We start from the raw sequence: 22,524 nt of genomic DNA, 5'->3' as shown, positions 1-22,524 counted from the left end.
TAAAGTTTTTAAATAATTAGCTAAATTCTTCATGTTCTTTTTCGAATATTTCTCGATTCCGTTTTCGGCTTTCCTGGTATATACGAAAATTTCTGCCTTCTTGATCACTCTTTAACTACCGCAACTGAAAAGTATTCATCTTCAAATACGCATTCAGCTAAAATGCACAATTTTATATGCATTTAAAAGTCTCTCCATTTCAAATTCTTTTGAATATTGCTTTCTTTACATTGATAAAATTTATAATTATACTTGAACTAATTATATAATAATTATAAGAGCCTTAAAATGCATGATTACTAAAAGATGCTTAACATTTTCTAATAAAATGGGTAATGGAATTTATTTGAATATCCATGCAATAATACACCGTTAAAAGTTATAAAAATTTTATTTAAGACTTACAAAACTTATAGTAAATGGGAAACATTTCTATTTCTTATACAATAGAAAATGAACAGGACATGATTTTTAAGTCAAAAATAAAATGATTTATAAAATTTGAAACACTCATAAAAACAAAACCTTTGCATAAAACATCACAGATTGAATAGTTTGAGAGGAGGAAAATTCTTGCACACATGCTAGGAAATGTTCAAACTCCAATTACTTTACTGTTATTTTTATTACCACCATTAATAATCATTGTTGATATAATATTGAAGTACTCAGTAAATACAACTAAAATAGACTAGAATTGCAAATTATTGAAGTGCAAGAGAAAGCCTAATCCACATTTTACAGTTTTGTCATGGAATTACCAAAGGCATGGAAACGAATGAATGAATATATGGAATGAAGTTTCTAATGCATTTCAAAATTATCAGAAATTGACAAAATCAACTTCGTAAATTACTTAAATATTTCTATAAAACTAAAACTATTAAATAGTTTCTTTATTGAATTGTTTAGATAAACTGAAAAACTGTAATTTATCCATACAAGTTTTATTTAAATAAATTAAATTTTAGAAAAATAGTTACAAAAAGTTTCCCTTAAATTAGATACTGTTCATTTGTTTTAATAAAATTATATACAATATTTATACACAAAAAAATAAAGCATGTGTGCAATAATTCTTCCAATTTCTCACTTACACTATACACACACCTTTCCTTTCCAACATAAATATTAAAGCTAAAGAATGTCCAGAACAATGATATAATAAATAGAATATGACTCCTTGCATTTAAGATAAAGCAATTCCTTTCAAAAATTCTGTTAATTTAAAAGTATAGCAAAAATAAATTTTAAAAACACTTTTGGAAATGTAACTGAACAAAAATTATTCGATTAAATCCAGAGAAATTTATACTATAGCACCAATAATAGCAAACCAACAAAGATTTCTAATGAAACTAATGAGAGAAAAAAAAGTTAGAGAAATTTGAAAAATCACTAAAGATAATTTTTCGAATGGAATGAAATACTGTAGTCAAAATATTTAAGTCACTCAAAACTTACTAGGAAAATGTAAACAATGAAGTAATACTGTAATAAGTTATATACAAGTATATACATTAAAATTTGTATATAAGAGAATTTTTTTTTCGTTTAAAACAAAGAACCAACAAATGCATGATAATATAAAATTCGTTTAACTCATAACAAAAAGACTTAATTTTATTCAATTCTAATTAATAAATCTTATTTATAATCCAAAATATGACGACCATAGCAAATCAATAGTTTGTGCATTATATTGCACAAATAATTTTAATATTAAAGAAAATCTCAATATCCAAAACAAATTTACAGAGCTAATATATTTAGGTAACATATCACAGAAAAATTTCAGATTTTAATCATACGTAAACAATGCACAAAACTTAGTTCAAAATAGAGAGCTTAACACTTCTTTCTTTCAAAACATTCATTTTATATCTATGCAATTTGAATGCTGCTATCATACAGAATAGCACCTTAATAACGGTAAATATTTACTTAACACATATTTTATATTTCAAGCACACTTCCTGCAATCAAAATAAAATAATTTTTAGAAACACACAACAAGATAAAGCAGCAGCTTAAAAACGTGCACATCTAATGGAGTGTCAATACCAACAAGCTTCAATACAAATACGACCCTGCTGAAAATGGGCAATAATTTCTGAACAAAGTAGTTATAATTTATTCATTTTTTTAAAAATTTTGATAAAACTTTTTTGAATATACACGAGAATTCTTAAGAAAATAAATTACGCTAAAACAATGCACAAATTGCATATCATCAAGCATTTATACAAAGATTTTGTACTGTATTTACAAATGAATCACATAATAGAAATAAGAACAATTATCATACATGCAATGTACAAATACTTTTTAACTATGAAAAACGGAAATACGAGTTTATAATTTCAAATCATTTTGCATTTACGGTGGTAGTTATTTTGTAAAGAAAAAATATATATATATGTAGTAATGCTTGTTCTCATTCAGAAAATGGTTATTAAGAGACCTAGGCATTAAAATATTCGATGTACAAATTAAATAAGACAATGTTATTTCAAACCTTTCTGTAAATTCACAGAAGAAATTACTTTCAAAATACTACTTCTGTCCAGTTTTTCAAAGCTGCAAATTGACAATTCATTCACTACTGCATCAGAGAATCAAAGCAGTAACAAAACTCTTTCTTCCCATTCTTTAGATAGCTTGTATAAGTTGATTCTCCTCTTTCAAAAGCTCTATTAAGAAAGAGAGAAAAAAAAATCATATAAGGTAACTTATTTCAATTGGTTGGCAGTCACTTTAAATAAATTTATTACAAATAATTTTAACAACTATTCTTATGCCACCAATGTTATTCCTTTCACATAACAATGTTAAACAGTACCATCTTTTACGAATTTGGAAAAAATTAAATATTTTCAATACATTATTAAATATTTCATTAAATATTTTCAGTTTCTTTTATTATATATATATACTGACAACAACGAAAATGTTAGTTAGATCAACACTGCAGCTTTTATGAAAAGACAAGCAAATGTACAAGAAAATTTTTTGAAAAGGCAAAATTGATTAAATGAGTACTATTCCAGATGCAATAAAAATGGCGCAATTTTATCCTACCTTTTACATATTAGTTCTAATAGTTTAAATATCCAACCAAACCAAAACAAGCAATCATTAATAAAAAATATATGTGTGAAGATGCAGCAAATATGTAAATCATGGAATACATAAGTAATAAGAAAGGAGCAAATAAAAACATTTCTTTCTTAAAATAAACAATTTCAGAATTATGCAGATATACGTCATTTCTTGCAGGAAAGCTGTTAAAAATATTTGTATTGGGACCATTTTTATTTCACGAAAATGAAATTCCCATTCACAAAACATAAAGTGTTCTTTTCTTTTTAATAGTAACATAATACTTTAGGTGCAATTAAATGCATTTTCTTATAACAAACTTAATTTTTTAACACTATCTTAAAACATTTTATTAATTTTTCTGCCAATTAAAAAAAAATGTTATAAAATATGCAGAATTTAAACCTTTGTTAATGAAAGATTTTTGGTTCCCAAAAGAATTTTGTGATAATGAAAGAAGTTATCATATTATTGCAAAATATCACATGATCAAACAAAATACTACATCTAAATTAAATACAAGAAAGCAACATATAGTGCATAAAAGAATGCAAATATTTTATGTAAAATAAGAAAGCTATAGAATAAAACGTTTGAAGTTCTCGAACTAAAATTTAAAAATTAAATTCGAAAACTTTAAAAAACGTTCTTTTTAGAATACAAAAAGTGCATTTTTTATATATATATTTTTACTGTGATTTTAAACAGCAAATACAAACTCCCAAAGCATGCAATAATATTTCGTCCGATTTTCATGTAAAAATAACTTTCAAGCTTAAATTTTGTTGAAGACTTATAACCAATTCAAATCAATCAAAACCATAGAAAAAGCATCTAAAAAAATGAATACAGACAGTCTACCTCAGAAAATATATTGTTCTGTACTTTAAAGTGTAAAATACTGAAAAAAAAAACATTTGATGGTTTTGCACAAAAACTATTGTACATAAAAATAAACCTGCATTCAAAATGTATAATTCATAAACTCATGGAACAAGAGAAATCTAAATATTTCAAAATCAACTTTGCAGCATCAAACAGTAAGCTGCAATTTTTACAGTAGCTGTTACTGAATATTTTTAAATAGGGAAAAAATTGCATTCAAAATCATATTACTTTGCTTCTTTCGATAAAAATTATATTGCTCAGATATTAAAGAAAATATGAATATTACAAACATATTCTTAATTCTGGAGTACAATGTTTCTGAAAGTTACAAGGAAATATTATAGCAAATAACTTAAAATGTTTCTTAAAATCTTTTTAATATATTATCATTAAATTACAGAAAGCGAGATATTACATGCGATTGGCTTATTTCTAAGTTTAACTAACTGAGTAGCAACACTTAGGGAATTCAGTATAAGCAACTTTCCCGATTTTGATGTAATTCTGCAAAAAACAAAAATTGAAGATATGAAGTTCACACTACAGAGGCACAATGTTATATTTAAAGAATGAAAACCACTCCCTTCAAGAAGAAGAGGGAATGTGATATATACCCACTTAACCTTATATCGAGGGGACAGCATGGTTTCCTTTAGACTTTTGTAAGTTTTCGTTCTGCATATTGTCTATAATTTTTAAACCATTGCAATTTTTGATTCTCATAAGATATTAGCAACTATTTTTTTTAACCTAATTTTTAAGATAGCTAGTTACTGGACTCTCTTTTAAATCTAGACACACATCAGGATTTTTAAATTTTAAAATGCCATTTTTCTCAGCTATCATAAATCTTTATCAATTTTCATTTTAAAATGGTTTAAAGAGAATTCATGAATACATTTTCTGTGTACGTTCACACATTAAAAAAAAAAAAAAAAAAAAAAAAAAAAAAAAACTGAACACAATTTATAACAAAAAGCAATGGACATAAAATAATAATTAAAAAATGAAACAATTTTAATTTGGTTGTTTCCCATTTACTTATTTCAGCATTTACTTAATATTTTCAAACATAAAATAACATTTATGAATTCTTTTTTTAAAAAATGTTCATAATGAACAAGGTATTTATAATAATTTGAATTTTCCTAGGATGAAATTTCTGGAAACATTATTCTTAGGATTAATTTCCAACATAAAAAGAACCATTGAGAAATACATTTCATGTAATAACTTTTATCAAAACAGATGTCAGGAAAAAACTGTGAAAATTTTATTATTTTGGTATAAAAATCACATAGATGATATGTTATTTAAGAGAAAAAGGATTACTATTATATAAAGAGTTTTTATTAAAGTGTACCTGTTTATGAGATACTAATATTTATTGAAGACCTTTAATGATTGACACTCAATAGCTGCTCATTTTAACCTCTTCTGTTTTTATTTTTCATTCTTGCATTAGTTTCCTTCTTTCTCTCTAACTATACTCTGTTCCAACCCAACTTGGCAGTAGTGTATATTCTACGCATGTCGAATCGCAGTCGTTGTCAGGGCAACTGAGTTACTTTAAAGTACAAAGTTACTAGAAATGCAGATCGCTGGTTGTTCGCCAAATAGTAGATATTTATTAACTTTATTATATTATCATTTTAAATCAGAGAATTAATTCTTTCCTTATTTTTATTATTTTGTTCAATTATTGATATATTATTTTAATAAATCTTTAAAATTTCATTTCGTTTCATCGTTTTTCAAAGGAAGGGGAAAAAAAAAAAAATCCCAAATCTTTCAATATTCTGTAAAGCGTTGTTCAGCTAATGTTTTTCGAAAAGATATCTCTATCATCCTTCACATCTTTTAAAACTAATGTTGGTTATCTAATGTTGGGATCTCATTTCTACGGAAAAATGCAGGTTTTTTTTCGTCGAATACAGGATAATGTAAAGTCATCATATTTTACAAGCCTTGAATGTTTACCTACTGAGCCTGGTCGCTTCTTTCCAGTGGTACTTAAAGGACTGTATGCCTTTATTTCTTTTTTCAAGCGGAAAACTTTTCTTTGAGAAATACCTGTAAGATGCGAAACTTTATCAACGATTTGATAGATAGAATGTTTAGGGTTTTCTTCTATACATTTAATGAGTTTCTGCGTGCTGCACATTTTATTGGTTTCCGTCGACTTGGGTGATAACACTTTTTCAGACATTTTAGAAGTGAATAGAAAGGACGACTTGAATCAATATTCAACAATCTAAACTAATAACTACTAATGTGATTAACAGTGTCAAAAATATTAGCTGGTAAAAAAGTACGAATGATGATAATAACGTTTGCGAATAAAATTAAGCAAATTTGGCAGTGATGCACGAAAAAAGAGCGCCAAATATTTGACCTTGAAGCAGGTTCTAGCCAAAGTGGAATTCATTATGTCAATCTTTTGGTTTTATTCGTTCGCTTTATTTACAAATTACTAAACAAGTAAGCACTTCTAACATGAGAATAATTTTAAATACATGCTGATAAAAAAAAAAGATTCTCGTAATTTGTTATATTATTTGATAAATTTCTGGGCGTTTTAGTTACTTGAAGGATTGATGGGAAATTCTTTTCCAACGCGGAGCGTCACATTTTCTGCCTTTTACAGTACTGCCAAGTTAGGGTGAAACAGAGTATAGATCATATAGGGGTTATTTCCTTTTTTTTTTTCTGCAGATGATAGTTAAATTCAGAAAGAAACTTGATAAGCAGTTAAGTACAGCAAACTACACGATAACAAGGAAAAATCTTCGTTCTTGAAATCCTGAACTAACATTCTCTAAACGTGGGTGCATATTATACATCAATACATACATACATTATTCAAATCATAAAATGTTTTGAGAATTTTAAGAACTGTCACAATTTTATGATTCACCATGAGCATTTCATTCCTTGAAGGAAAAAAGTTTCATAATAATTTATATTTTTTTCTCTAAAAACTCGATTTTTTTAAAAAATGTCAACATCGGATGTTCAAGACACCGATTGTTTCATAAAAATCGCATACTTAAGATGAAAAATTAAATAATTTAAAAAAACTACATATATATTTTTTTATTTATTCTGCATCATTTTTTTTGTTCTACTCAACGTGAGAAAAAAAAAAGTAATATTTCTGACTTTTCTAGACGTTTATCCTCCTACGTAAAATGCATGCACTCCCGGAATAAAATTTTGATAATTATGTTCAAACTCTGAAAGTAAGCCACTAATGCAACTACAGAGATTTCTTCTTACTACAGTGGACCCATTTACCATCTGCACATATCTAGTATATTCATTTCATAATACAAATTTACACATTTTATCCCTTCATGTGACTTATAATATGCCTGTCATGTGATTCAAAATATTTGCATATCTAACTAATAAGTAAAGATTATTTTCCTGGCAATTATATCAACGTCCTTTAGACACTTACAATTTGCTTTTGTGCATGAATATAGACATCTTCTTTTGTGCATGAAAATTCTCTAATTTATAGACACCATTGTAATTAAAAAATAAGAACTAATATCTTTCAAAAGATAAATAACAAACTTCAAAGCCTATGGTGGTTAGATTTCCCATTAAAATTTTTCTCTAAACATTCTCATATATTATTAACAGCATATATATATGCTAACTCTACAGTTGTAGAATCGAAAACAATTTTTTTAAATACAACTAGTAACTGCAAGAGAGCAGAGAAATTGAACTGAAATTAAATTGAATAAACTTCAAATGAATTAGGAATCACTGAAATCTCATATTTCTAATATATGGCAGGCATGCCTGAAACAAATCTCTATATTCTGAAATGCGATTTTATATTTGAAGTTGAACTCGAAATTCTAATCTTTTGAAAAATTTAACAGTTCCATAATATAAGTGGAAGTATGAATATAGAGGTATTCAGTAAGTTATATAAAACAATTCAAATTTTTATATCACAAAATGAAATACCTTATTATGTCAATGATCGAAAAGTTGTCTGTGATGTGTAATTAGCATTTCTATTACAGTACTTTCAGCATGCCAAGCAGTCAGTTGATCCGGAACACCACCTATTTCAGGGCATCGCATAAGAGTCGGACAAAACACAGTACTTAAGTTCTGTGGAGTCATTAGATTGTACTTTTGTCTTTCAGCAACCCTGAAAAATTATACAATGCATTTTACAATTAAAATATTAAAATGAAACCTACTCATTAAAAAATATATATATTGACTACAATAAATTGCAAAGCTACATTAGGTATTTTACTTCGTAAGAACTAAGATATATAATTTTTGTTCCTGATTTATCAAAACTAGGTCATTATTTTAAGAGATTAATTATGAAAGCAATTTTTAAAAAAATGCATGTACATTTTCTGAACTTTCATCAATTTAGAATAAACAAGAGTTCATGCAGCAAAACATTTAAATAGTAAATTAAAAATATTAAGTTTCTTAGAATTCCGAGTTAAGACAAAAGACAGGAAAACAAGAGATTACAGAATTGCAGAAACATGTATCAACAGAAAATGCTACCTCCTAAACCTATAGCAAAGATACAAATGCCAATTCTATTTTATACCTTTCATTAACTATAAAAATAATTGAAATTTTTTTTTGGAATATTACACTTTTGCTTATGAAATTAAATGTTTTATATAGGTAAGAGAGAAGAATTTCTTACTCTATACGCATTTTGAAAGTGTTCAAGGAATACACTACAAAGAGGAATGATCACCAAAAGCCATTTAATGTATAAGCCAAAAGCATTTACTAAAATGTCTTTGTATGAAGAGAATTAAGAAAATTGGCATGGAATAAGAATGATGATAAATTTGAATACAGTCAACAATTTGAAACATTTAATTTGATACAATTTTATTGATCTAAGGAAGTTTAATACGATCTAATATAATTAAACATCTGTCATTATTAATAGTGGAAAATTGATTTGAAAATGAATTAGGTGAATTCAAAATTCCTAAAATTGACACAACAGATACAAATGATCTTAGGAAACAAGTACCCAGAAATAAGCAAATATTTTCAGCAGGGGAAAGCTGGCTTTTAAAGTAGTCTTTGAGAGCAAATTCAATAAGAAAAGTTCTTTCTCTCTCTTAATTTCTATATTTATGGATTTACAGAAAAATTTAAACTAATACAACAAAGCGAAATTTCAAATAAAACTTAAAAAAAAAACATATTCAAGAATTAAAAATAAATATGTATAGAACTTCTGAATTTTACAAGCAATATAATATAAGGTTTAAAAAATTAATTTTTTTTTTTTTTTTTGCAAATTAAATACACAATATAAATCCTGATAAAATGACATTTGGCCGATGATGCAACAAAGTTCTTTACTAACTATTGACTAGACCACAAAAATTTACATAGTCATAATACTGAAATGAGAAGGAACATTATATGAAATACAAATGGTTTTGTGATAGTTCAAATGATATGCCATACCAATGATATATTCTAAAGCAGAAACAACTAGAAAATGTGAATCTAAAAGTTATCAAAATCATTAGTGTTAAAAAAAAGGTAATATGAAATTATTAGATGATTAGAGGTAATATGAAATAAGTTTCAAAGGAGATTTCAAGGATAATATTAATGGATTATTAGATACAAATATCTTAAAATAATAATCTGATAAGTCTTAATGCTTCATATCAAATAGTATTTGTTGGGATTAATATTATCATTTTATTAATCATTAATTTATTAATTAATGATTAATAAAATCATTAATATCAGAGGTAAATCAAATAACTTACCTGTACAAATGAGCCATTAAGAATTTGAGGGTTTGGTAATGAGCTGGAGGCAAACTTTTCAATGCCTCTTTTAAAGCTTCTAATCGTTCTCCTAAGGCAGGTTTCTCTAAAATAAGTTTGATCATTTTGATTAAATGCAAATGCAATTAAAGAAAACACTTATAATAATTATATTTTAAGTTTTCAAAACTGCTTTATAAAGAACGAACATACTTCACATACTTTATTTTAAATTACGAATTCTCCCAGAGCTACAGAAAAAGTTTCCATTATACTTAAGCTTTAAAATGAAGGAAACAAGTATCCACACTTTTATATCCTATTTTAAACTAACACTAATAAAATATTTCTTCAATAATAACTTTTTTTTAATTTAAAAATGAAAATCGTATCTCATATTTAAACTATATTACATATTAAATTGCTTTTGTCTATAGTAGACCTTAAAATAAATATATCTTTACATGTATACATAAATACATTTTTATAATTGGAACAAATTTATAAAACAAATGAAATCCTTGAAGAAGGAATAGTATCTTAATGAAACATCTAAACAATAATAAAAAATATATAAAAACATATACATTTAAGAAATAAGGCTTTAGATTCAAGGATTACATTATATTACTGATAACTACATCTTAAGTAGAGTATTATAAAGCAAAGTTAAGATTAGAAGAAAAGTATATTTATAAAATTATTTATTACAAATGACAGTTTAATATGTTACTTCAAATTAACAATATTAAGACAATATAATAACCAAGATAATTAAAAAATAATTAGCAGTACAAAGTTCAAAAAATTTATTATTACTTGCGGCTGCAATAAAGGAACTATATGCTTCAAAAGTTATAAGAGGTATAGGAAGAAGGCGAAAGAACAATTTCAAAACACCGGTTATAACATTAATATCTTCAAAGGCATTTCTACTGATATCAGCACATTCACAATCTAGATTTTTAAAAAAGCAAAAGGATAACAAATGTAAGTAAAAAAAATGTAATACATATACATATGACATATGCAATAAATAGACATACACAAAAGCACACAGAAGGAGAAAAAGAAAAGGAAAGAATTTTTTTATCGTCCTCCCTTCAAATACCATTTATGGAACTTTTTAAAAATCAGTAAAAGGATATGTATCATAAAGTTCAGCTCTATGATATGCATGCACAATAAGAATAATTATGATTCACTTCTTGTTTCAACCAAGTTTTTTTCTTATCTACATTTCCAAAATAAATTTTTAGTTTTAAGTGAATTGAAAATATAAGCTTTGAAAGCACAGATTCAGATTAAATAAATTGGCAAGACAAAAATCAGGCCATTCGATTTCAGACAAAAGTTAAACCAACAACTTTTCGTAATTCAAGACTAGATATGGCAAAGAATTAAATACTTTAAAGAAAATTTCACAACATTATTTTAGATTACACAGAGGACTTCAAAATAATGTTGCACTAAAAAAATATAGGTAATAAGATGCTTACTGCAAAAATATTCTAGTTTTTCATTATGTAAAACGTTTAAAATTGGTCAACAAAAATCGAATCTTATAACTTTGAATCTTGAGCAAATAAATATATAGATATAAAAATGTAAAGATCTAATTAGACGATATATTTTCCCACACTGAACTAATACAAGAGCATTTCAGCATCCACAACTTAAATCCAACAAATTTTTCACTTATAACCAATCACTAGTTGAACTGATACTTTCTCTCTCATTATAGACATGGTATTCTGTACAAGACCACAAACATCTTTCCTTTATAATTTCCAAATTCAACAAAGTTTAATTTTTCTCATTAAATTTCCGTATTCATTTTGAATATCAATAAAAAAATCCGAATTTTAATCAAAATCATTATTTAGTAAATATGAGCATTATGCACATCTACAACTACAAAAAATATTCGAATTCTTTATTTATCATTCAGAAGTCCAAATTTCATCACGGATTTAAGCATAAATTTCCAGAACAAGGTAAGAGATTGAAACATAAAAAATTCAAATTCATTCTTCAGAAAAAATAAACTTTGCTTTCAAAATGAACAGCAGGTAATGTCTCTAGTTAAAAATACATATAAATGAAAATAGAACCCTCCTGTTTTGGAAACATTTATCAAAAATACTAATTTAAGACTTAAAATAATGACTTTTTTCTTTGGAGTCCAATAAAGAAGATAAAAACATACAAAGGATGCATAGGTATAAGAAAAATTTCTAAATGACAGAACAACTCCTCGGGAATTCAAAACAGAAATGTTTCATGTAGCAAATGAATAAACCGAGTACTCCATTTTTATGTTACTGAAAAAGAAAGAATAGACCGCAAATGAAGAAATTTTTTTGATTCCAGAGAAAATCATGAAGGACAAACATATAAATCATATATATCTGACAATAGGACCAAGGCAATGAACATACAAACAATACACAGAAGATGGGAAGGCAATGATATAAAGGACCATTCAGTAACATGAGTCAGCCACAATTACCAAAAACAAACTTCATGAGATGAAAATGCGCATCACTTGGTCATCTTGAGAATTTGAATTCCATACTCACCTAAAAGAACTCCTAATATGATAAATGGATAGTAGAACATCTTCAATATATGCTTCAATGTTAGAAACCAGAATATTTTCCACAATCATTAAACAGAATTTCTATAAAAATTCACACAAAGTAATAAAATGTTCATTCAGAAAGTAAAAGATATATATTTCAGAATCTGTGTACAGATGTATAGACTAGAGCTAATGTCAAAATTTTGTTTAAAATGATTATTATGAGTGTGAACTTCTATATTACTTTTAAATGAGAACCAGAAGAATTAACCTTATGTTTTTAGCATTCATATTTTAACTGAAATCAATGAATTTGTTAAATAAATAATAATTTTTCAAAATCGCGAATTAGTCCAACAAATCAATTCTTTAAAAAAAATCCATGGTTTATATTAACATTCTGAGAAAGCAGATGGAAAGAAAATTATTCACTTTCAAATTTTACATTATATGTGAATGAACTATAAAATCTTAGACAGAAATATTGCTATTTCCACACTGTTTCTTAAAAACATTGCAAATCCTCAAAATTTGATTTATATTAACAAATATGAAAATCAGATGTTCGAATCCAGGTCAGAGGTTTGAGGAGCCAGCGATTTCCAAAGTACATTATTCTTCATTTTGTTTTAGATGCACCTCTATAGCAAATTCTAGTTGCGACAGAGAAACAGGATAAAACCTGAATGTAAATGGATATAGTATCAACAATTCATAACATCTGCATTAGACTGACACTGAAAATGCAAAATGATCTGCATCACAGCAATTAAAACTATTCGTTTAGATTTTCGCACGACGAATGAAAAGCAGCAGAGTTAGCCAAAATAAAATGATATTGAAATATTAAAAACTGAAAAAAGTTGAACAATAAACACATTTAACAAAATCCATTAATTAGATTTTAAAACTGGAATGGAAATGCAATATGAGATCCATGGAAACACATATAAATTTCAACTAATAATCCCTATTTAAATTCTGTAGACTGAACAGGCAAGTCTTCTCCATCTACCTAGGGAAAAGAGAGCAGAACAGAAATCTAAGAAAAATTTCAGGTGTAGTGTGTGCCTCATTTTGAGACCTGAATTTTCCCCATTCTATGGCAAGGTCAAGACAAGAACTGTTTGATTGCGTTAGCTCAATGGTGCTAAAATTAGACTTTACCTTTTCTGTTTTTTTATATCAAACACACAAGGCATCATTCTTATAAAAAATTAGCATCTGTCAACAGAAACTGTTTTAGTAAAAGCTTAGACAATTCATCCAAAAAGTATCTGGACATTTCTTATTGCTTGTAATCTATAAAAAACTAAATTCAGAGAAAAAATGTCATTCCCCTTAGGAATATATTCTCGTTAAAAATATTCAAATTGCATTTACTTAACAAACCATACACATATTTAGATTTACGTTATCGAATTTTCAAACAGCAACTCCAGACTTTTCTTCTTTTAAATGATTCTGAATGAGAAATGCCCAGATATAAAATCTGAAGATTGGTTAATTCAAAACTATAGGAGATAATAAAAAAAATTAGGGATTGTTTTGAACATATGCAAACGTAGCAAATGTGTCACATTATTATTTTTTTCACATTAGTCATTAATATGGTTATCCTCTAAAAAAGTTCAATGTTGTTGCTATTTTAACTTCACTCTTAGGAGCAATGAAATATAACAAAATAAGTATTATAAACACATGATTTTACTTACATAATTTTAAAAATATAGTTAAATAATATTTTTAAGGTATTTTGTTTAAAATAATTAAAAATTCTAAATAAGTTTAGCAATTAACATGAATAAAACAAGCTTAATTCAAAAAATTTTTGCAGCAGAAAATATAGACGGACGCTAATTTCCTCAAACGTTCCTTTATAACGGAAACATAAATAGCTGATGTTGCTGATATGTACATTCAAACTTCCACCAAGCGATACTTTAAATCATTTTTTTAAAAAATTTTTAGAATCGTTTTTTATCATAAAGAGTATTAAATATGACAAATTAATTTACCAAAACACTTTTAAGATTTTGTTTCATTTTTACTTTTGCGTATATGAAGTACAGAGGAAGTATTGTAATCGTCGAAAAATTCGATCACAAGCTTTTGAAGAATCTCCGAGTTGCAGACCTCCGTGAGACCGAAAAAACATTTTTGGAATTATCTCTGACTGTCTCTCTATAAACACGACAATTCAATTAACATTTTGAGCTAGAAGGCTGAAATTTGGTATAAGGAATTATGACCCAGTTTGCAGATTTCTATTATATTTTGAACAATATTCATTCACAGGCAGTCTGTCAGTCTGGCCGTTCGCGTACAAATGAACTCGACAACAACAAAATGGAAAGAGATTAGGTTGATAACATTTGGTGAAAAGGTTTAGCATCTAAAATATAGATACACTTATCAAATTTTGAACGAAATCTGTCAAACAGTTGACCGTCTGTCTGTACTTTCGGAGCATGTAAGAGCAATGACTTAAATCAATGAAATTCGGTATGTTATCTTGTGATTTTGATGCCAACTGACCTGTAAAAAGGCATCCAAAATTCACAATTTTGCGATAGATACAGTAAAAATGTTAGATTCACTCTAAATATCTATATTTCTTTAATTACCTTTCACCAATGCCTAGTGAAGTATTCGCAGCCTCATCCAAGATTTTATGCAGAAGAATATGCGAAAAAGTTTCGGACAGACCGCTCCCGCTGGTTTAAAAAAATGCATTTTGTTAAAAGTGCAGAAATTCTTTTTTCATTATCCACACACAAGGAGTTACTTTTGTATTTTATCCAATGCCTTATTCATTAATGCATTTAGCAATACATGAACACGTACTTTGCACAGAATTTTTTTTTTTTTTCATTACTGAAAGAATTTACTAATCACTTCTACAACTGTCATTGCTTTTTATTTGCTTTAAACAATGCTTGAAGTAAAATCTATTATATATACTAATTTTTCTACATCACCTCTGTTTCAAAAAGAATATATATCTTAATCTGAAGCAACAATGTGCAGACGCATTTTCTCTAGTTCCAATTAAGTAATTTTTTATTTCAGCAAATAAAGTCCTTTTGTGAAGTTAAGATGCCCCCCCCCCGAAAGAAAGCAAAAATCACGCTGTTCTGAAAGTATTTGGTGATAGAAATATCTTTAAAAAATATCTGAAGGAAACCGATAAAATCCGGGACAGTGATGTTTCAGGTCTTGTTCCCAATGATTGACATCAAAATTACGGCGAGTTTCTATTAAAAATTATTCACCTAAGAATTTAAAAATTAAAAATATAAAATGCACTTTTATATTTTTAGAAAGGCATAACTTTTTTCTTTTTATTCAATATTTTGCTGTAAAATGAGAATTATTGTCAAAGAATTATAACATCTCGAAATATATTGAAAAATATAGACCTATAATTTAGCATTAGAAATTGAAAACAATTGTTTATAACTCGTCAAAATTACAACATGCCTTATGAATTCGAGCTATTCTTATTTGAAGAATTACGATATGTATTTGAATTAGGCACTGAGATTAGAAAAAATTGAGTTTATGCAAATCTAAATACGAAGCATGAACATATATATATATATATATATATGTAAGCATTATTTTATATGAAGTAGAATGCAGTTTCGAAGACAGTGAAAACTTTCGATTGCGTGAAGTCGTTTTATTTCATCTTGGAGAAGTACGCATTATTTACAAGCGACGAGCACACTCACAACACAGAACGACACAGCAAGAAATGAGAGAAAAGCTCTTGAATATTTTATTCCTGGTCTTATATAACTTGAGATATTGATAGGGAAAATATTTCTCCATAATGCTTAAATATGATGAGATTTCGATAGGGATTTTCGCTACACGCGCCGAAGAGGCAAGGGAAACACAGGAATCTTTTAAAAAAGAATTTGTCACGTCAGCGGTATTTTGTGCCTTCACTCGGATTGTGGGAAATTTAGGCTTTTAGCCGATTCAGCAATTTTACAAAGCTTCTCTTGAATTAGAGTTTAAAATATCATTACATATATATATTTCATACTTATAGAGAACATTTTCTACAGTGATATGTGTTTCCATTGAGTGATAATGAGTTTCGGAATAAGAAGTAGTTTAATAATATTTTTTTTTCTGATTGAACAAATCAAAACCTTACCTAAGTCACAATCAAGTCTAACACAAACTTAAATAAAACATCGCATTAATTATGTCTTAAATCCTGAACGTTTTAGTTCAGATTTAAACAGGTAAACATTTCAAATGCCAAAACTGAAAATGTCGGAAAAAGCTCTTCAACCTAACTACAGGAATGTTCATATTAGTGAATTCCTTATGCTCTTTTTACATACTCTCATGAGCACCAGTTACTTTTCACATTAACCACATCATAAAGCTTTGCTCATTTGACTGATAATATTACTAATTGATTTTAAAAAAAAACCCAGCATAAACCTTTAACCTTCTCTTCAGGCCATACCACAATTTTAAGAATACTGGAAATGAATTAATTAGAATTGTTTTAAGTGAGTCATAGAAATCTTTTGCTCATAGAAATGAAATTTTGATAGTATTTTAAAAGCTTTAATGTTTTTTATGATAGTTTTAAAATCTCGGATGTTTCTTTTCCCGTCCAATTTTGGATATGTTTTTCCTTTTTACACAAATCTACATTGGTCTAAATTTAGGCATCAAAATGTGTGCATCAGTAGAAACAAAAGTCTTAATAAAATTCATAAACAAAGGAAATATACTTGAAAATAATCCTGATCTGAACATTTATTTACAGACAGAATTATGTCCCAGTTAATTTTCTCTTGGCTTTTACATCAATTAATCTATTTCCAATTATTGAACATAATTCTTAATAAAATTTTCATTTTGCAGATTTTTTCTTCTTAGATGCCTGGCATGTGAGATACAAGAATATTTATCTATGTATTGTTCTTTGTAGATCTTGTTCTTTTATTTCTGACCTTCATGAAGGTACAGATAATTGGAACCATACAATGACAAAATAAAAGTTTTTAAAATGGAATAGCTAGTTGAATTTCCCGCAAGTACGTTACATCATATCAGAATTCAACTCTAATGTCAATACAAATTTTTCAAGGAAATACTTTTATTTCAATTCTAAAACCCAATATCACAGATATATATTCAATTTTTTTCTTTTATTATAGTTAAAAATTAATTAAAGGATAAAAAAAATTGGTCTAGGAAAGAGATATTTGAATCTTAGTAATGATAAGCCAAGGTTGTTTCTCAATTATCATTAGGGTTAACTTCAAAATTCTAACCCTAATAAGTCCCTAAAATACAGCAATGTAATTATACAGAAATGCACAGTATAACACCTATAAATGAAAATGTTCATAAATATCCAACAAATGAAATAGCATATTTGGAATTAAAAATTTAATTAATGTTATCAGCATAACATATACTGTTTCTCAAAAGTATTTTGTATTCCAATTAAATATACTTAAAAAAAATTTTTTTACTATATTTTCTAAGACATTTATTTCAGATTTTCATGAAATTTTTAAGGTGGTAGTTTCACAGAGATTTATCAATAAAAAGAAAATTTATAAAGAAAACTGTCTTAAAACCAAACAAACAACACAAGAAACAAAATATGCTTGAGACAAAAAAATTTAAGAAATCATCAAGTCTATCTTGACTTGTCTATAAAATATAATATTGAAACTATTTAAGAAAATTTAAGGGTAGAGCTAGAGAGATAACAGATAATATTAAAATAAACTATAAAGCATACCCCTTTCAAATACCATCCTGCACATTTCGATTTCATCACTAAAGCCAGATACTCTATATAGGCCTTCAACATCAAGCCCTAAAGTTAAAAAAAAAAAAAAGAAAGAAAGAAATTTCAGTGAAATCATCTATGTAAAACAGCAACAGAGAATTCTGTAATGTCAAAAAACAGCTATTTAATAACTTAAGTAGCAACAGATCTTTTGGATTGTATTATATCAACGATATTTAGAAGAATACAATTTTTGTTAATGCATACAATGCATTTAACTTCAAATCTTCATATTGCGAATTTTTCCATTCTCCATACAGTTTTCTCATTTCGGAAACAATGAACAAGTTTGATTTTATTAAGTAGTCATTAATTTATATATTCATTTTTGTTTAAATGCAGTTTTAGTAATCAATAATTTTTGAAAATTATGCAATCTGAATGATATTAACAACATACAATTTCTTATTACTTTTGAAAAGTAACTTAATTATTCACACTCAACTCAATTTACATAATCAAGGCACAATGGAAAAGAAGTGCAGAACTTCCAAAAGAAATGCAGCAAAAATTGTGCAATTTGTCTGAAATCAGTTCTTTAACAAGAACTATAACTATGAAATTTATTAGTATAAGTAAGAAAAGCACCTTCTTAAATTTAAGCTAAATATCTTGAATTTTAAATATATTATCTGTCATTTTAAGGACAAATTATTCATGATCACATTAGAATAGAATAAAAAGATCACCAACAAAAGCAAAATTCTTAAAAAAATAAATGCATTCATTGGATATAAATATGTTGCAATTTACAGTCAACATATTTCTTAGAAATTACAAAACATAACTCAACAAAGGGTAAGATAAAATCTCCTCATGGTAAAATAGCAAATTAAATAATGTCAGCATTTTAATGAAGAAAATCAGGAATTTTTATTCAGCGATAAAATTAGTTATCTGGATTATTTTTCATTCATTTCTAAGAAGTTATTTCTGATCATTACTATTCAAACTCGATGCATCTACTAATTTACGAAACCTAAATAAGCAGTCTGCAAAAAACTTTCATTAAATTTGTACATTTGATATATGTTGATAATGTTTCACCTGAAATTAATTTCTGTTGGTTCATCATTACAATTTTACAGGAGATCCATAACATTCAGAATAAATTTTATAACTCCAATAATTAAAGATCTTACGAAATATAGAAAAGCATACATGTTGTGGTTGCTTATGGCACTTGTCATAGACAAGCCCGCTGAGGTAGTCAGCACTTTTAAGCCGAGTTTTAGCGTCTCTTGTTTCAGTAGCGCCATCTAGGGTCAAGCGTATGTCTTAGCTACTCATGCGTCACAGCCCTTTTCATAGGGAAGACTTCATTCACTCATCCACAAATCATAATTTAGACCTGGATCTGAGAACGATCACCACTGATCCAGTACCCCCAGTGGTATTGTCTCGACTTGGAGGACATTGTGGCTACGACAGATTTATAAGTACACCAACCACCATGTACAAAGAGTCTTTGGCCGGCGGGCTTCGAACTCACAATCCAAGGGATGCGAATCCAACGCCCTAAAAACCAGGATATCCCGGCCAAAAAACATACACTGATGGTGGAATATTGAAAGTATGATAATTATTACGTTTTTCGCTGCTGGGATCAAATTAAAATATTTGGATTACATTTTATATCTGTTTTATGATTGTCATTGCAGTGTAAATACAAAATAAATTTAAATTTTAATCTTTCACACAACACTGATTTATAATCTATTCTTCGTGATACGATTCAATTGGAGAAAAAAACTTTATTTTATAATAGTCAAAATTTTGTAATCTATGAATGTGGACCAATTGCTTTGTCTAAGAATAAAACTCCAAGTTTTTACAAAAGGCAAAATTATTTTCAATGAAATCGATACGTTTATCCTCCGAACAATGTTACAATGTGTTACAAAAGAATTTGTATTAATTTTATTACGATTCACATTAATTCTCAAACAACATTTGAAAAATTTACACCATTTTGCACGGAATAAAACATATGTTTGCAAGAGCAATCAAGTAATTTCCAATTCCTTAGTTCATTAAATCTGCTATAATCAAACATGAATTCAGGTGCAAATGTTTAATATTTTTTGCATATTTACACACAAAGACTACTAAATTTATTGCAAACAATATAAACAATATTCATTAAAAAAATGCCGTATCTCACCTCTTTTTTCAGTTTCTTTAATACAAAGATCCACAACAAATGGCCTTAAGGTATTATGCGCTTTAACAAGAGTAATAAGATCAACACCAAACACCCTTTTTACATACTTTAAATCAGGCATGCAGTCATTAGGGACTTTTTCAGAGCACTTTTTATGAGCATTAAATCCACAATCTGAAACATTTTATGAATATTAACATTCTTGAACATTTAAAACAATGCAAAGCATAAAAATTAAACTATACACAGTATTCTTATACACTACATAAACATTCTGCATCTTTCAAAGGGAGCTAGAGTTGCAAAAATAATGTCAAGTAAAGTGAATATATGCTACGGGTAAACATTTCTATTATTTTTCTAGCTTACCTTGTTTGAGTATAACTTAGTTGCATAAAGATATAGGCACTAAATGTATAGTGAAATTGAAACAAGGAGTGAAGAGAGGTAATGTCACTTCAGATGTCTATCTGGTGGGAAGGGGAATATTGTGAAAGAATTTACATGTATATTATTTTATTTTAGTTCACATTTTTTTTTAAGATTCTGGATTATTTCTTGAAGTACTGTCTAATCTCAATTCCATGGATTTTATTTATTTAAAATTTAATTGCAGCCAAATGCAGGAAAATTTAAAAGATTCAGTTTGTTTTACAGTACAGCCTCTGGAACCTGTTCATGCTTCTTAAATAAAGGCAAATAAAATCTACCAGGGCAAATAAAATGCAAAAAGTATTATGATACCATTTGAATGAAAGACAAAGAAGAGGACCATCTCTTGTTTGAGATAAGTGAGATGAATTGCTATTATCTTTGCTCCATTTTATAGTAACATATTTAACAGTAAATAAGGCAACTGAATTCATTTCAGATAAAAATGATTAACGTAACTTAACATTACAATAAAAATAAAATAAAAAGGTCTTCAACCAATCAGCACAAATAAATACTTTTTGATCAAAAAAAAAAAAAAAAAAAAACCCCACTATTTAAAGACTTTTTTTTTTTTTTTTTTTTTTTTTTGCACTTTGAGTAAATTATACAATTGTTCTAGATAAATAACAATGCTTAAAGTCAGACCACAACTCATTTCTGCTGTCAAATTAGCAAAGTATTTAAAATAAAACTGACATAAATATGACAATCATTTTTTGTTTATTATACCTATGTTTCATATTAGTTTACAAAATTTTAATGCACTTGTGCCACACTAAATGTCGAAAACAAATGCAGATTTTTAATACAGTTATGATCACCATACTTGAAGTTAGATTTTTGCAAAAGTAGAAAAAGAAATAAAAAGAAAAAGAATTTTACACCATTAATAGCTTTCTAAAAATAGTGTGAATATTTGTCATTAGTTTTCTTTGAGATGCCAAGATTTTACCATTAGGACTTAAAGATTTAGCATATATAAGATAATTTATAATATTTAAATTTCAAATCCTGAAGCATATATCACAAATTCTGTTAGCTTTAAAGGAAGCAAGTAGCTACCTTACTACCTTTCATATAAAGTAATAAACAATGTTCACTGTATTTTGTTCTCCACATAGGCAAATAAAAATTGTGAATGTTAATCTCACAATTTTCATTATTATGCCTATGTCAGCATTATGTAATATACCCGAAATAGAATATTTTTTTACTTTATCACAAATTATCACTGTTATGATCAACATATAAAGGAAGTTTTTATTTTGGGTTTTTGCTTTCATCTATTCTGTTTCAATTTGATTAAATTTGATATTTTAATTGATAGGAAATAAAATACAATTAATTTGATTTAATTATTTTAAATCAAAATTTGGATTTTTGGAGGACATGAAAATTATATGAAACCATTTTTCCTTAGATAAAAATATGCAAATTAAATGCAAAAGCCAGAACAAATTTCATATCATGAATCGATGAAAAAAACTTTATTTAAAATCTGTGATTGCAAAATATAATTACATAATACAGAAGATGCTTGTACAAAAACTAAAAGAAGCACTTTAAATTTTATCATTTCATAATCTCAAGATATTTTCTCAATTCTAAATATTTCATTGCTGTACTTTAACAATTTCAGGGTTAAACTGCTAGCTGTGAACATTCAAGAAAATTGAAATCCATTTTGTCATTTTTGAGAAGA

At 27.0% G+C, this 22,524-nt stretch overlaps 1 protein-coding gene across 2 annotated transcripts in view; it reads right to left on the bottom strand.

Annotated features, from left to right (window-relative positions):
* Positions 1–372: 372 nt before the first annotated feature.
* LOC129960120 (N-chimaerin-like) overlaps positions 373–22,524 on the bottom strand; it is a 43,036-nt gene continuing 20,884 nt past the window's right edge. Inside the window, exons 9-14 of one of the 2 annotated variants that reach the window (XM_056073258.1) lie at positions 20,388–20,561; positions 18,173–18,250; positions 10,617–10,754; positions 9,798–9,903; positions 7,978–8,167; positions 373–2,693 (exon numbers count right to left, since the gene is read on the bottom strand). In XM_056073258.1, coding sequence (XP_055929233.1) covers positions 7,987–8,167; positions 9,798–9,903; positions 10,617–10,754; positions 18,173–18,250; positions 20,388–20,561 — 677 coding nt within the window. In that variant the 3' untranslated portion in view covers positions 373–2,693; positions 7,978–7,986. The remainder of the gene's footprint in view (positions 2,694–7,977; positions 8,168–9,797; positions 9,904–10,616; positions 10,755–18,172; positions 18,251–20,387; positions 20,562–22,524) is intronic. The other variant, XM_056073259.1, reaches the window with a different exon arrangement.

This window comes from Argiope bruennichi, chromosome X2 (genome assembly GCF_947563725.1).
Source record: "Argiope bruennichi chromosome X2, qqArgBrue1.1, whole genome shotgun sequence".
Classification (NCBI taxonomy): domain Eukaryota; kingdom Metazoa; phylum Arthropoda; class Arachnida; order Araneae; family Araneidae; genus Argiope; species Argiope bruennichi.
This window is presented reverse-complemented; position numbering and strand designations above follow the sequence as displayed.